The 16,933-nt window shown below is 55.5% G+C and overlaps 1 protein-coding gene across 2 annotated transcripts in view; it reads left to right on the top strand.

Moving 5' to 3' along the window:
* The window catches only part of smpd3 (sphingomyelin phosphodiesterase 3), a 365,842-nt gene that overhangs the window by 311,729 nt on the left and 37,180 nt on the right, over positions 1 to 16,933 (top strand). For both annotated transcript variants that reach the window (XM_068049661.1, XM_068049662.1), the window contains one exon: positions 5,591 to 5,680. In XM_068049661.1, the coding sequence (XP_067905762.1) occupies positions 5,591 to 5,680 (90 nt within the window). The remainder of the gene's footprint in view (positions 1 to 5,590; positions 5,681 to 16,933) is intronic.

Raw genomic sequence — 16,933 nt, 5'->3', positions numbered from 1 at the left:
GCAGGGCATATTCTTTACTGGGTGGAGGGCATATTCTTAACTGGATGGAGGGCACATTATTTACTGGATGGAGGGCATATTCTTTACTGGGTGGAGGGCATATTCTTAACTGGATGGAGGGCACATTATTTACTGGATGGAGGGCATATTCTTTACTGTGTGGAGGGCATATTCCTAACTGGATGCAGGGCATATTCTTTACTGGGTGGAGGGAATATTCTTAACTGGATGAAGGGCACATTCTTTACTGGATGAAGGGCACATTCTTTACTGGATGAAGGGCATATTCTTAACTGGATGGAGGGCACATTCTTAACTGGATGGAGGGCACATTCTTTACTGGATGGAGGGCATATTCTTTACTGGGTGGAGGGCATATTCTTAACTGGATGCAGGGCATATTCTTTACTGGGTGGAGGGAATATTCTTAACTGGATGCAGGGCATATTCTTTCCTGGGTGGAGGGCATATTCTTTCCTGGGTGGAGGGCATATTCTTTCCTGGGTGGAGGGCATATTCTTTACTGGGTGGAGGGCATATTCTTTACTGGGTGGAGGGCATATTCTTAACTGGATGGAGGGCATATTCTTAACTGGATGGAGGGCATATTAGTAACTGGATGGAGGGCACATTCTTTACTGGGTGGAGGGCATATTCTTAACTGGATGCAGGGCATATTCTTTACTGGGTGGAGGGCATATTCTTAACTGGATGCAGGGCATATTCTTAACTGGGTGGAGGGCATATTCTTAACTGGGTGGAGGGCATATTCTTTACTGGATGCAGGGCATATTCTTAACTGGATGGAGGGCATATTCTTTCCTGGGTGGAGGGCATATTCTTAACTGGATGAATGGCATATTCTTAACTGGATGAAGGGCATATTCTTTCCTGGGTGGAGGGCATATTCTTTACTGGATGGAGGGCATATTCTTTACTGGATGGAGGGCATATTCTTTCCTGGGTGGAGGGCATATTCTTTACTGGATGGAGGGCATATTCTTTCCTGGATGGAGGGCATATTCTTTACTGGATGGAGGGCATATTCTTTACTGGGTGGAGGGCATATTCTTAACTGGATGCAGGGCATATTCTTTACTGGGTGGAGGGAATATTCTTAACTGGATGCAGGGCATATTCTTTCCTGGGTGGAGGGCATATTCTTTCCTGGGTGGAGGGCATATTCTTTACTGGGTGGAGGGCATATTCTTTACTGGGTGGAGGGCATATTCTTAACTGGATGGAGGGCATATTCTTAACTGGATGGAGGGCATATTAGTAACTGGATGGAGGGCACATTCTTTACTGGGTGGAGGGCATATTCTTAACTGGATGCAGGGCATATTCTTTACTGGGTGGAGGGCATATTCTTAACTGGATGCAGGGCATATTCTTAACTGGGTGGAGGGCATATTCTTAACTGGGTGGAGGGCATATTCTTTACTGGATGCAGGGCATATTCTTAACTGGATGGAGGGCATATTCTTTCCTGGGTGGAGGGCATATTCTTAACTGGATGAATGGCATATTCTTAACTGGATGAAGGGCATATTCTTTCCTGGGTGGAGGGCATATTCTTTACTGGATGGAGGGCATATTCTTTACTGGATGGAGGGCATATTCTTTCCTGGGTGGAGGGCATATTCTTTACTGGATGGAGGGCATATTCTTTCCTGGATGGAGGGCATATTCTTTCCTGGATGGAGGGCATATTCTTTCCTGGGTGGAGGGCATATTCTTTACTGGATGGAGGGCATATTCTTTACTGGATGGAGGGCATATTCTTTCCTGGGTGGAGGGCATATTCTTTACTGGATGGAGGGCATATTCTTAACTGGATGGAGGGCATATTCTTAACTGGATGGAGGGCATATTCTTAACTGGATGAATGGCATATTCTTAACTGGATGAATGGCATATTCTTTACTGGATGGAGGGCATATTCTTAACTGGATGAATGGCATATTCTTAACTGGATGAAGGGCATATTCTTTACTGGATGGAGGGCATATTCTTAACTGGATGGAGGGCATATTCTTAACTGGATGAATGGCATATTCTTTACTGGATGGAGGGCATATTCTTAACTGGATGGAGGGCATATTCTTAACTGGATGAATGGCATATTCTTAACTGGATGGAGGGCATATTCTTAACTGGATGAAGGGCATATTCTTTACTGGATGGAGGGCATATTCTTAACTGGATGGAGGGCATATTCTTAACTGGATGGAGGGCATATTCTTAACTGGATGAATGGCATATTCTTAACTGGATGAAGGGCATATTCTTTACTGGATGGAGGGCATATTCTTAACTGGATGGAGGGCATATTCTTAACTGGATGAATGGCATATTCTTTACTGGATGGAGGGCATATTCTTAACTGGATGGAGGGCATATTCTTAACTGGATGAATGGCATATTCTTAACTGGATGAAGGGCATATTCTTTCCTGGGTGGAGGGCATATTCTTTACTGGATGGAGGGCATATTCTTTACTGGATGGAGGGCATATTCTTTACTGGATGGAGGACATATTCTTAACTGGATGGAGGACATATTCTTAACTGGATGGAGGACATATTCTTAACTGGATGGAGGACATATTCTTTCCTGGGTGGAGGGCATATTCTTTACTGGATGGAGGGCATATTCTTTACTGTATGGAGGGCATATTCTTTCCTGGGTGGAGGGCATATTCTTTACTGGATGGAGGGCATATTCTTTACTGGATGGAGGGCATATTCTTAACTGGATGGAGGACATATTCTTAACTGGATGAAGGGCATATTCTTTCCTGGGTGGAGGGCATATTCTTAACTGGATGAAGGGCATATTCTTTCCTGGGTGGAGGGCATATTCTTAACTGGATGGAGGGCATATTCTTTCCTGGGTGGAGGGCATATTCTTAACTGGATGGAGGGCATATTCTTTACTGGATGGAGGGCATATTCTTTACTGGATGGAGGGCATATTCTTAACTGGATGGAGGACATATTCTTTACTGGATGGAGGGCATATTCTTAACTGGATGGAGGGCATATTCTTTACTGGATGGAGGGCATATTCTTAACTGGATGGAGGACATATTCTTAACTGGATGGAGGACATATTCTTAACTGGATGGAGGACATATTCTTAACTGGATGGAGGACATATTCTTAACTGGATGGAGGACATATTCTTTACTGGATGGAGGGCATATTCTTTACTGGATGGAGGGCATATTCTTTACTGGATAAAGGGCATATTCTTAACTGGATGGAGGGCATATTCTTTACTGGATGAAGGGCACATTCTTTACTGGATGGAGGGCACATTCTTAACTGGATGGAGGGCATATTGTTTACTGGATGGAGGACATATTCTTAACTGGATGGAGGACATATTCTTAACTGGATGGAGGACATATTCTTTACTGGATGGAGGGCATATTCTTTACTGGATGGAGGGCATATTCTTAACTGGATGGAGGGCATATTCTTTACTGGATGAAGGGCACATTCTTTACTGGATGGAGGGCACATTCTTAACTGGATGGAGGGCATATTCTTTACTGGATGGAGGACATATTCTTAACTGGATGGAGGACATATTCTTAACTGGATGGAGGACATATTCTTTACTGGATGGAGGGCATATTCTTTACTGGATGAAGGGCACATTCTTTACTGGATGAAGGGCACATTCTTTACTGGATGAAGGGCACATTCTTTACTGGATGAAGGGCATATTCTTAACTGGATGGAGGGCACATTCTTAACTGGATGGAGCGCACATTCTTTCCTGGATGGAGGGCACATTCTTTCCTGGGCGGAGGGCACATTCTTTCCTGGGCGGAGGGCACATTCTTTCCTGGGCGGAGGGCACATTCTTTACTGGATGGAGGGCACATTCTTTCCTGGATGGAGGGCACATTCTTTCCTGGATGGAGGGCACATTCTTTCCTGGGCGGAGGGCACATTCTTCACTGTGTGTGGCCAGTTTCTTCACAGGCTTGCGGCACATTGTTCATGGTGGGGAAAAATTCTTCCCTGGGTTGGGCCAAATTCTTCACTGTGTGTGAGACATTTTTCGTGTGTGTGACATTTTTCACTGGGCGGGTCTGCATTCCTCACTGGTTAGGGACACATCCTTCACTGGGTGGGGCACATTCTTCACGGTGTGTGACATTCATCACTGGGTGGGGGCAGTTTCTTCACTGGGTGGGAGCACATTTTTCATGGGCAGGATAAATTGTTCACTGGGTGTGACATTCTTCACAGGGTGGGTATACTTTCTTCACTGGGTAGGGGCACATTCTTCACAGGGTGTGTGACATTTTTCACTGGGGGGCACATTCTTCTCAGGGTGTGTGACATTTTTCACTGGGTGTATGACGTTATTCACTGGGTGGGGCACATTCTGATGTCTCACACAAGTGGCTGTTCTTCATGTCCTACCTGCATTGAGTGGTGGAGGGAACCACAGCCAGCCTAATCCTGCTGAAGCACAATAACCACTTTACAGGAGGGGTGAGTGGAGTGAGATGGTAAGGACAGGATCAGACTAGGATTGGGCGTGGGTAGGGATGGGAAGTGGCTAGGGCTCGGGTTGAAATCGAATCAGAATAGGGAAGATGGTCGGGTGGGAGCAGAATTGAGATAGGACAGCCTTTGGATAATAGGGATATGTCAGTTATTGGATAAGGGCTGGGAGTTGCTTACCAGTTTATGAAAATTCACTGGGGATTATCATAAAGCAGATTACTAATATTAGGAACATTACTAACATTTGCAATTATTGTAAGATGAGGAATATTACTATCATTAGTGACATTAGTAACTGTTGCAGATTGCGAGTCTACCTTGGATGTTCTCTGGGACAGTGTCACCGGTCTCTCCCCAGGCGTCCCTCATAATCAGGAGGTGACTTTAGCTACCACTATCGAAACATAAGGTAGTATCTCCCAGAGAGGGTAACATCAAGACTCCTTTATCATATAAATTGGATACTGTGATCATGGCACATACCCTCTCAGGCCCTTCTGCAACTTTCTGAAAAAGGACTGCTTAACACTTTAGTGAGACAAGACCAAGGTGCGAATTTTACCATCAGTAAGGGAATTTACAGAGTAACAGTTATGACAGATTTTGACTTCAACGTTAACTTCAGTTCCTTAATTGCTCCACACTGTCCCAATTAGCAGCCTCAGTAGCACTTCTACTTCTCTTTCTGGTCATCCTCTAAGTTGAAACCTGACCTTTTCTGCTCTTAATTTCCAGACTAGGGCCCTCACCTATTCCTCACAGCAGTGTTCACGGTCAGCATGTGTATTGTTGTTCATTATCTGGTCCTCAAGTGGGCTGGAAGGTGAAGGTTCAGTTAAACCCCTTCCCTGTTCACATTGGCCAATAAAGCTGCCAATTAAAATCACGACCAAATGATGTCCCAATGCTGCTACTTGGTGTGGTTTATGTCAGGTTTGTAAATGTACATTAAAGGCATTCAATGAATAATTCTACTAAAGGTGGATCCCCTTTAGCCACTTGGTTATCCTGATATAAACCTCTTGTGACCTTGATCTCTCATTTGTTTCATCTTTCAGAGGACAAAATGGAACAGCAACATTCCCTGTTCACCCATTACAAGGATCCCTGCCGCCTGAGCCCTGGAGAGGAACAGCCCTGGGTCATCGGTGAGTGCATTCCCCACAGCAACAAGTGCACCGGGTCCCTGCAGCGAGGCTGAGGGACATGGGGCTCACAGTGAGGGTGAGGGATGGGGGTTCAGGGTGAGGATGAGGGACACAGGGCTCACAGTGAGGATGAGGGACACGGTTCACTGTGAGGGTGAGGGATATGGGGCTCACGGTAAGGGTGAGGGACCGAGGCTCACAGTGAGGGTGAGGGACAGGGGGCTCAACATGAGGATGAGGGTGAGGGACATGAGCTCAGGGTGAGGGTGAGGGACAGAGGCACACAGTGAGGGTGAGGCTCATGGGTCACTGTGAGGGTGAGGGACACGGGGCTCACAGTGAGGATGAGGGTGAGGGACATGGGGCTCAGTGAGGGTGAGGGATATGGGCTCACAGTGTGCTGAGAGTTAGGGACATGGGGCTTACAGTGAAGATGAGGGACACGGTTCACTGTGAGGGTGAGGGACAGACTCACAGTGAGGATGAGGCTCATGGGTCACTGTGAGGGTGAGGGACACGGGGCTCACAGTGAGGGTGGTGAGGGACAGGAGGCTCACAGTGAGGGTAAGGGACACAGAACTCACAATTCGGGTGAGGGTCATGGGTCACTGTGAGGGTGAGGGGCTCACAGTGAGGATGAGGCTGAGGGACATGGGGCTCACAGTGAGGGTGAGGGACTGAGGCTCACAATGAGGGTGAGGGACAGAGGCTCACAGTGAGGAAGAGGGTGAGGGACATGGGCTGACAGTGAGGGTGAGGGGCAGGGGACTCGGTGAGGGTGAGCGGCAGAGGCTGACTGAGTGTGAGGGACAGGGGGCTCAAAGTGAGGATGAGGGACATGGTTCACTGTGAGGGTGAGGGACTGGGGGCTCACAGTGAGGGTGAGGGACATGGGCTCACAGTGAGGGTGAGGGTGAGAGACCGAGGCTCACAGTGAGGATGAGGCTCATGGGTCACTGTGAGGGTGAGGGACAGGGGGCTCAGTGAGGGTGAGGGTGAGGGACAGGGGGCTCACAGTGAGGGTGAGGGACTGGGGGTTCACAGAGGAAGAGGGTGAGGGACATGGGCTCACAGTGAGGGTGAGGGTGAGAGACAGAGGCTTACAGTGAGGATGAGGCTCATGGGTCACTGTGAGGGTGAGGGACAGGGGGCTCAGTGAGGGTGAGGGACAGGGGGCTCACAGTGAGGGTGAGGGACAGAGGCTCACAGTGAGGGTGAGGGACAGAGGCTCACAGTGAGGGTGAGGGACGGGGGCTCACTGTGAGGATGAGGCTGAGGGACATGAGCTCACAGTGAGGGTGAGGATGAGGTTGAGGGACGGGCTGACAGTGAGGGTGAGGGTGAGGGGCATGGGCTCACAGTGAGGATGAGGTTGAGGGACGGCCTCACAGTGAGGGTGAGGGTGAGGGACAGAGGCTGACAGTGAGGGTGAGGGACAGGGGGCTTAAAGTGAGGATGAGGGACACGGTTCACTGTGAGTGTGAGGGACATGGGCTCACAGTGAGGGTGAGGTTGAGGGGCTTGTGCTCACAGTGAGGATGAGGGACATGGGCTCACAGTGAGGCTGAGGTTGAGGGACAGGGGGCTCACAGTGAGGATGAGGGACATGGGCTGACAGTGAAGGTGAGTGACAGAGACTCACAGTGAGGGTGAGGGATGGGGGCTCAGTAAAGATGAGGGTGAGGGACGGGGGCTCACAGTGAGGGTGACGGACAGAGGCTCACAGTGAGGGTGAGGGACAGAGGCTCACAGTGAGGGTGAGGGACATGGGGCTTACAGTGAGGATGAGGCTGAGGGACATGGGCTCACAGTGAGGGTGAGGGACAGAGGCTCACAGTGAGGGTGACGGATAGAGGCTCACAGTGAGGGTGAGGGACATGGGGCTCACAGTGCGGATGAGGCTGAGGGACATGGGCTCACAGTGAGGATGATGTTGATGGTCATGGGTCACTGTGTGGGTGCGGGTCTTGGGGCTCCAGTGAGGGCGAGGGTGAGGTACAGGGGGCTCAGTGAGGCTGAGGGTGAGGGTTAGTGACAGGGGGCTCACATTTAGGGTGAGGGTCATGGGTCACTGAGGGTGAGGGACATGGGGCTCACAGTGAGGGTGAGGGATATGGGGCTCACAGTGAGGGTGAGGGACCGAGGCTCCCAATGAGGGTGAGTGACAGGGGGCTCACAATGAGGATGAGGGGCATGGGCTCAGAGTGAGGGTGAGGGTCAGAGGCTCACAGTGAGGGTGAGGGACATGTTTCACTGTGAGGGACAGGCGGCTCACAGTGAGGATGAGGGTGAGGGACATGGGGCTCGCAGTGAGGGTGAGGGACAGGGGGCTCACATTGAGGGTGAGAGTGATGGATATGGGGCTCACAATGAGGGTGAGGGACATACGGCTCACAGTGAGGATGAGGGTGAGGGACACAGGGCTCACAGTGAGGGTGAGGGACCGAGGGTCAGTGAGGGTGAGGGACAGGGGGCTCACAGTGAGGGTGAGGGACATGGACTCACAGTGAGGGTGAGGGTGAGGGACATGGGGCTCGCGGCGAGGGTGAGGGACAGGGGGCTCACATTGAGGGTGAGAGTGAGGGATATGGGGCTCACAATGAGGGTGAGGGACACAGGGCTCACAGTGAGTGTGAAGGACCGAGGCTCTGAGGGTGAGGGGCAGGGGGCCTACAGTGAGGGTGAGGGGCATGGACTGACAGTGAGGGTGAGGGACAGAGGCTCACAGTGAGGATGAGGGACATGGTTCACTGTGAGGGTGAGGGACAGGGGGTCACAGTGAGGATGAGGGACATGGTTCACTGTGAGGGTGAGGGACATGGGGCTCACAGTGAGGGTGAGGGTGAGGTTGAGGGGCAGAGACTGACAGTGAGGGTGAGGGACCGGGGGCTCAAAGTGAGGATGAGGGACATGGTTCACTGTGAGGGTGAGGGACAGGGGGTCACAGTGAGGCTGAGGCTGAGGGACAGAGGCTCACAGTGAGGGTGAGGGACGGAGGCTCACAGTGAGGGTGAGGGACGGGGGCTCACTGTGAGGATGAGGGACATGGTTCACTGTGAGGGTGAGGGACAGGGGGTCACAGTGAGGATGAGGCTGAGGGACAGAGACTCACTGTGAGGATGAGGGACATGGTTCACTGTGAGGGTAAGGGACGGGGGCTCACTGTGAAGATGAGGCTGAGGGACATGGGCTCACAGTGAGGGTGAGGGACAGAGGCTCACAGTGAGGGTGAGGGACAGAGGCTCACAGTGAGGGTGAGGGACAGGGGGCTCAACATGAGGATGAGGGTGAGGGACATGGGCTCAGGGTGAGGGACAGAGGCTCACAGTGAGGGTGAGGCTCATGGGTCACTGTGAGGGTGAGGGACACGGGGCTCACAGTGAGGATGAGGGTGAGGGACATGGGGCTCAGTGAGGGTGAGGGATATGGGCTCACAGTGTGCTGAGGGTTAGGGACATGGGGCTTACAATGAAGATGAGGGACACGGTTCACTGTGAGGGTGAGGGACAGACTCACAGTGAGGATGAGGCTCATGGGTCACTGTGAGGGTGAGGGACACGGGGCTCACAGTGAGGGTGGTGAGGGACAGGAGGCTCACAGTGAGGGTGAGGGACACAGAACTCACAATTCGGGTGAGGGTCATGGGTCACTGTGAGGGTGAGGGGCTCACAGTGAGGATGAGGCTGAGGGACATGGGGCTCACAGTGAGGGTGAGGGACTGAGGCTCACAATGAGGGTGAGGGACAGAGGCTCACAGTGAGGAAGAGGGTGAGGGACATGGGCTGACAGTGAGGGTGAGGGGCAGGGGACTCTGTGAGGGTGAGCGGCAGCGGCTGACTGAGTGTGAGGGACAGGGGGCTCAAAGTGAGGATGAGGGACATGGTTCACTGTGAGGGTGAGGGACTGGGGGCTCACAGTGAGGGTGAGGGTGAGGGACATGGGCTCACAGTGAGGGTGAGGGTGAGAGACCGAGGCTCACTGTGAGGATGAGGCTCATGGGTCACTGTGAGGGTGAGGGACAGGGGGCTCAGTGAGGGTGAGGGTGAGGGACAGGGGGCTCACAGTGAGGGTGAGGGACTGGGGGTTCACAGAGGAAGAGGGTGAGGGACATGGGCTCACAGTGAGGGTGAGGGTGAGAGACAGAGGCTTACAGTGAGGATGAGGCTCATGGGTCACTGTGAGGGTGAGGGACAGGGGGCTCAGTGAGGGTGAGGGACAGGGGGCTCACAGTGAGGGTGAGGGACAGAGGCTCACAGTGAGGGTGAGGGACGGGGGCTCACTGTGAGGATGAGGCTGAGGGACATGAGCTCACAGTGAGGGTGAGGATGAGGTTGAGGGACGGGCTGACAGTGAGGGTGAGGGTGAGGGGCATGGGCTCAGTGAGGATGAGGTTGAGGGACGGGCTCACAGTGAGGGTGAGGGTGAGGGACAGAGGCTGACAGTGAGGGTGAGGGACAGGGGGCTTAAAGTGAGGATGAGGGACACGGTTCACTGTGAGTGTGAGGCACATGGGCCCACAGTTAGGGTGAGGTTGAGGGGCTTGTGCTCACAGTGAGGATGAGGGACATGGGCTCACAGTGAGGCTGAGGTTGAGGGACAGGGGCCTCACAGTGAGGATGAGGGACATGGGCTGACAGTGAAGGTGAGTGACAGAGACTCACAGTGAGGGTGAGGGATGGGGGCTCACAGTAAAGATGAGGGTGAGGGACGGGGGCTCACAGTGAGGGTGACGGACAGAGGCTCACAGTGAGGGTGAGGGACAGAGGCTCACAGTGAGGGTGAGGGACATGGGGCTTACATTGAGGATGAGGCTGAGGGACATGGGCTCACAGTGAGGGTGAGGGACAGAGGCTCACAGTGAGGGTGACGGATAGAGGCTCACAGTGAGGGTGAGGGACATGGGGCTCACAGTGCGGATGAGGCTGAGGGACATGGGCTCACAGTGAGGATGATGTTGAGAGTCATGGGTCACTGTGTGGGTGCGGGACTTGGGGCTCCAGTGAGGGCGAGGGTGAGGTACAGGGGGCTCAGTGAGGCTGAGGGTGAGGGTTAGTGACAGGGGGCTCACATTTAGGGTGAGGGTCATGGGTCACTGAGGGTGAGGGACATGGGGCTCACAGTGAGGGTGAGGGTGAGGGATATGGGGCTCACAGTGAGGGTGAGGGACCGAGGCTCCCAATGAGGGTGAGTGACAGGGGGCTCACAATGAGGATGAGGGGCATGGGCTCAGAGTGAGGGTGAGGGTCAGAGGCTCACAGTGAGGGTGAGGGACATGTTTCACTGTGAGGGTGAGGGACAGGCGGCTCACAGTGAGGATGAGGGTGAGGGACATGGGGCTCGCAGTGAGGGTGAGGGACAGGGGGCTCACAGTGAGGGTGAGAGTGATGGATATGGGGCTCACAATGAGGGTGAGGGACATACGGCTCACAGTGAGGATGAGGGTGAGGGACACAGGGCTCACAGTGAGGGTGAGGGACCGAGGGTCAGTGAGGGTGAGGGACAGGGGGCTCACAGTGAGGGTGAGGGACATGGACTCACAGTGCGGGTGAGGGACATGGGGCTCGCGGCGAGGGTGAGGGACAGGGGGCTCACATTGAGGGTGAGAGTGAGGGATATGGGGCTCACAATGAGGGTGAGGGACACAGGGCTCACAGTGAGTGTGAAGGACCGAGGCTCTGAGGGTGAGGGGCAGGGGGCCTACAGTGAGGGTGAGGGGCATGGACTGACAGTGAGGGTGAGGGACAGAGGCTCACAGTGAGGATGAGGGACATGGTTCACTGTGAGGGTGAGGGACAGGGGGTCACAGTGAGGATGAGGGACATGGTTCACTGTGAGGGTGAGGGACATGGGGCTCACAGTGAGGGTGAGGGTGAGGTTGAGGGGCAGAGACTGACAGTGAGGGTGAGGGACCGGGGGCTCAAAGTGAGGATGAGGGACATGGTTCACTGTGAGGGTGAGGGACAGGGGGTCACAGTGAGGCTGAGGCTGAGGGACAGAGGCTCACAGTGAGGGTGAGGGACGGAGGCTCACAGTGAGGGTGAGGGACGGGGGCTCACTGTGAGGATGAGGGACATGGTTCACTGTGAGGGTGAGGGACAGGGGGTCACAGTGAGGATGAGGCTGAGGGACAGAGACTCACTGTGAGGATGAGGGACATGGTTCACTGTGAGGGTGAGGGACGGGGGCTCACTGTGAAGATGAGGCTGAGGGACATGGGCTCACAGTGAGGGTGAGGGACAGAGGCTCACAGTGAGGGTGAGGGACAGAGGCTCACAGTGAGGGTGAGGGACAGGGGGCTCAACATGAGGATGAGGGTGAGGGACATGGGCTCAGGGTGAGGGTGAGGGACAGAGGCTCACAGTGAGGGTGAGGCTCATGGGTCACTGTGAGGGTGAGGGACACGGGGCTCACAGTGAGGATGAGGGTGAGGGACATGGGGCTCAGTGAGGGTGAGGGATATGGGCTCACAGTGTGCTGAGGGTTAGGGACATGGGGCTTACAGTGAAGATGAGGGACACGGTTCACTGTGAGGGTGAGGGACAGACTCACAGTGAGGATGAGGCTCATGGGTCACTGTGAGGGTGAGGGACACGGGGCTCACAGTGAGGGTGGTGAGGGACAGGAGGCTCACAGTGAGGGTGAGGGACACAGAACTCACAATTCGGGTGAGGGTCATGGGTCACTGTGAGGGTGAGGGGCTCACAGTGAGGATGAGGCTGAGGGACATGGGGCTCACAGTGAGGGTGAGGGACTGAGGCTCACAATGAGGGTGAGGGACAGAGGCTCACAGTGAGGAAGAGGGTGAGGGACATGGGCTGACAGTGAGGGTGAGGGGCAGGGGACTCTGTGAGGGTGAGCGGCAGCGGCTGACTGAGTGTGAGGGACAGGGGGCTCAAAGTGAGGATGACGGACATGGTTCACTGTGAGGGTGAGGGACTGGGGGCTCACAGTGAGGGTGAGGGTGAGGGACATGGGCTCACAGTGAGGGTGAGGGTGAGAGACCGAGGCTCACAGTGAGGATGAGGCTCATGGGTCACTGTGAGGGTGAGGGACAGGGGGCTCAGTGAGGGTGAGGGTGAGGGACAGGGGGCTCACAGTGAGGGTGTGGGACTGGGGGTTCACAGAGGAAGAGGGTGAGGGACATGGGCTCACAGTGAGGGTGAGGGTGAGAGACAGAGGCTTACAGTGAGGATGAGGCTCATGGGTCACTGTGAGGGTGAGGGACAGGGGGCTCAGTGAGGGTGAGGGACAGGGGGCTCACAGTGAGGGTGAGGGACGGGGGCTCACTGTGAGGATGAGGCTGAGGGACATGAGCTCACAGTGAGGGTGAGGATGAGGTTGAGGGACGGGCTGACAGTGAGGGTGAGGGTGAGGGGCATGGGCTCAGTGAGGATGAGGTTGAGGGACGGGCTCACAGTGAGGGTGAGGGTGAGGGACAGAGGCTGACAGTGAGGGTGAGGGACAGGGGGCTTAAAGTGAGGATGAGGGACACGGTTCACTGTGAGTGTGAGGCACATGGGCCCACAGTGAGGGTGAGGTTGAGGGGCTTGTGCTCACAGTGAGGATGAGGGACATGGGCTCACAGTGAGGCTGAGGTTGAGGGACAGGGGCCTCACAGTGAGGATGAGGGACATGGGCTGACAGTGAAGGTGAGTGACAGAGACTCACAGTGAGGGTGAGGGATGGGGGCTCACAGTAAAGATGAGGGTGAGGGACGGGGGCTCACAGTGAGGGTGACGGACAGAGGCTCACAGTGAGGGTGAGGGACAGAGGCTCACAGTGAGGGTGAGGGACATGGGGCTTACATTGAGGATGAGGCTGAGGGACATGGGCTCACAGTGAGGGTGAGGGACAGAGGCTCACAGTGAGGGTGACGGATAGAGGCTCACAGTGAGGGTGAGGGACATGGGGCTCACAGTGCGGATGAGGCTGAGGGACATGGGCTCACAGTGAGGATGATGTTGAGAGTCATGGGTCACTGTGTGGGTGCGGGACTTGGGGCTCCAGTGAGGGCGAGGGTGAGGTACAGGGGGCTCAGTGAGGCTGAGGGTGAGGGTTAGTGACAGGGGGCTCACATTTAGGGTGAGGATCATGGGTCACTGAGGGTGAGGGACATGGGGCTCACAGTGAGGGTGAGGGTGAGGGATATGGGGCTCACAGTGAGGGTGAGGGACCGAGGCTCCCAATGAGGGTGAGTGACAGGGGGCTCACAATGAGGATGAGGGGCATGGGCTCAGAGTGAGGGTGAGGGTCAGAGGCTCACAGTGAGGGTGAGGGACATGTTTCACTGTGAGGGTGAGGGACAGGCGGCTCACAGTGAGGATGAGGGTGAGGGACATGGGGCTCGCAGTGAGGGTGAGGGATATGGGGCTCACAGTGAGGGTGAGGGACCGAGGCTCCCAATGAGGGTGAGTGACAGGGGGCTCACAATGAGGATGAGGGGCATGGGCTCAGAGTGAGGGTGAGGGTCAGAGGCTCACAGTGAGGGTGAGGGACATGTTTCACTGTGAGGGTGAGGGACAGGCGGCTCACAGTGAGGATGAGGGTGAGGGACATGGGGCTCGCAGTGAGGGTGAGGGACAGGGGGCTCACATTGAGGGTGAGAGTGATGGATATGGGGCTCACAATGAGGGTGAGGGACATACGGCTCACAGTGAGGATGAGGGTGAGGGACACAGGGCTCACAGTGAGGGTGAGGGACCGAGGGTCAGTGAGGGTGAGGGACAGGGGGCTCACAGTGAGGGTGAGGGACATGGACTCACAGTGCGGGTGAGGGACATGGGGCTCGCGGCGAGGGTGAGGGACAGGGGGCTCACATTGAGGGTGAGAGTGAGGGATATGGGGCTCACAATGAGGGTGAGGGACACAGGGCTCACAGTGAGTGTGAAGAACCGAGGCTCTGAGGGTGAGGGGCAGGGGGCCTACAGTGAGGGTGAGGGGCATGGACTGACAGTGAGGGTGAGGGACAGAGGCTCACAGTGAGGATGAGGGACATGGTTCACTGTGAGGGTGAGGGACAGGGGGTCACAGTGAGGATGAGGGACATGGTTCACTGTGAGGGTGAGGGACATGGGGCTCACAGTGAGGGTGAGGGTGAGGTTGAGGGGCAGAGACTGACAGTGAGGGTGAGGGACCGGGGGCTCAAAGTGAGGATGAGGGACATGGTTCACTGTGAGGGTGAGGGACAGGGGGTCACAGTGAGGCTGAGGCTGAGGGACAGAGGCTCACAGTGAGGGTGAGGGACGGAGGCTCACAGTGAGGGTGAGGGACGGGGGCTCACTGTGAGGATGAGGGACATGGTTCACTGTGAGGGTGAGGGACAGGGGGTCACAGTGAGGATGAGGCTGAGGGACAGAGACTCACTGTGAGGATGAGGGACATGGTTCACTGTGAGGGTGAGGGACGGGGGCTCACAGTGAGAGTGACGGACAGAGGCTCACAGTGAGGGTGAGGGACAGAGGCTCACAGTGAGGGTGAGGGACATGGGGCTTACATTGAGGATGAGGCTGAGGGACATGGGCTCACAGTGAGGGTGAGGGACAGAGGCTCACAGTGAGGGTGACGGATAGAGGCTCACAGTGAGGGTGAGGGACATGGGGCTCACAGTGCGGATGAGGCTGAGGGACATGGGCTCACAGTGAGGATGATGTTGAGAGTCATGGGTCACTGTGTGGGTGCGGGACTTGGGGCTCCAGTGAGGGCGAGGGTGAGGTACAGGGGGCTCAGTGAGGCTGAGGGTGAGGGTTAGTGACAGGGGGCTCACATTTAGGGTGAGGGTCATGGGTCACTGAGGGTGAGGGACATGGGGCTCACAGTGAGGGTGAGGGTGAGGGATATGGGGCTCACAGTGAGGGTGAGGGACCGAGGCTCCCAATGAGGGTGAGTGACAGGGGGCTCACAATGAGGATGAGGGGCATGGGCTCAGAGTGAGGGTGAGGGTCAGAGGCTCACAGTGAGGGTGAGGGACATGTTTCACTGTGAGGGTGAGGGACAGGCGGCTCACAGTGAGGATGAGGGTGAGGGACATGGGGCTCGCAGTGAGGGTGAGGGATATGGGGCTCACAGTGAGGGTGAGGGACCGAGGCTCCCAATGAGGGTGAGTGACAGGGGGCTCACAATGAGGATGAGGGGCATGGGCTCGGAGTGAGGGTGAGGGTCAGAGGCTCACAGTGAGGGTGAGGGACATGTTTCACTGTGAGGGTGAGGGACAGGCGGCTCACAGTGAGGATGAGGGTGAGGGACATGGGGCTCGCAGTGAGGGTGAGGGACAGGGGGCTCACATTGAGGGTGAGAGTGATGGATATGGGGCTCACAATGAGGGTGAGGGACATACGGCTCACAGTGAGGATGAGGGTGAGGGACACAGGGCTCACAGTGAGGGTGAGGGACCGAGGGTCAGTGAGGGTGAGGGACAGGGGGCTCACAGTGAGGGTGAGGGACATGGACTCACAGTGAGGGTGAGGGACATGGGGCTCGCGGCGAGGGTGAGGGACAGGGGGCTCACATTGAGGGTGAGAGTGAGGGATATGGGGCTCACAATGAGGGTGAGGGACACAGGGCTCACAGTGAGTGTGAAGGACCGAGGCTCTGAGGGTGAGGGGCAGGGGGCCTACAGTGAGGGTGAGGGGCATGGACTGACAGTGAGGGTGAGGGACAGAGGCTCATAGTGAGGATGAGGGACATGGTTCACTGTGAGGGTGAGGGACAGGGGGTCACAGTGAGGATGAGGGACATGGTTCACTGTGAGGGTGAGGGACATGGGGCTCACAGTGAGGGTGAGGGTGAGGTTGAGGGGCAGAGACTGACAGTGAGGGTGAGGGACCGGGGGCTCAAAGTGAGGATGAGGGACATGGTTCACTGTGAGGGTGAGGGACAGGGGGTCACAGTGAGGCTGAGGCTGAGGGACAGAGGCTCACAGTGAGGGTGAGGGACGGAGGCTCACAGTGAGGGTGAGGGACGGGGGCTCACTGTGAGGATGAGGGACATGGGTCACTGTGAGGGTGAGGGACAGGGGGTCACAGTGAGGATGAGGCTGAGGGACAGAGACTCACTGTGAGGATGAGGGACATGGTTCACTGTGAGGGTGAGGGACGGGGGCTCACAGTGAGGGTGACGGACAGAGGCTCACAGTGAGGGTGAGGGACAGAGGCTCACGGTGAGGGTGAGGGACATGGGGCTTACATTGAGGATGAGGCTGAGGGACATGGGCTCACAGTGAGGGTGAGGGACAGAGGCTCACAGTGAGGGTGACGG

The sequence above is a fragment of the Heterodontus francisci genome, chromosome 17 (genome assembly GCF_036365525.1).
Source record: "Heterodontus francisci isolate sHetFra1 chromosome 17, sHetFra1.hap1, whole genome shotgun sequence".
NCBI lineage: Eukaryota > Metazoa > Chordata > Chondrichthyes > Heterodontiformes > Heterodontidae > Heterodontus > Heterodontus francisci.
This window is presented reverse-complemented; position numbering and strand designations above follow the sequence as displayed.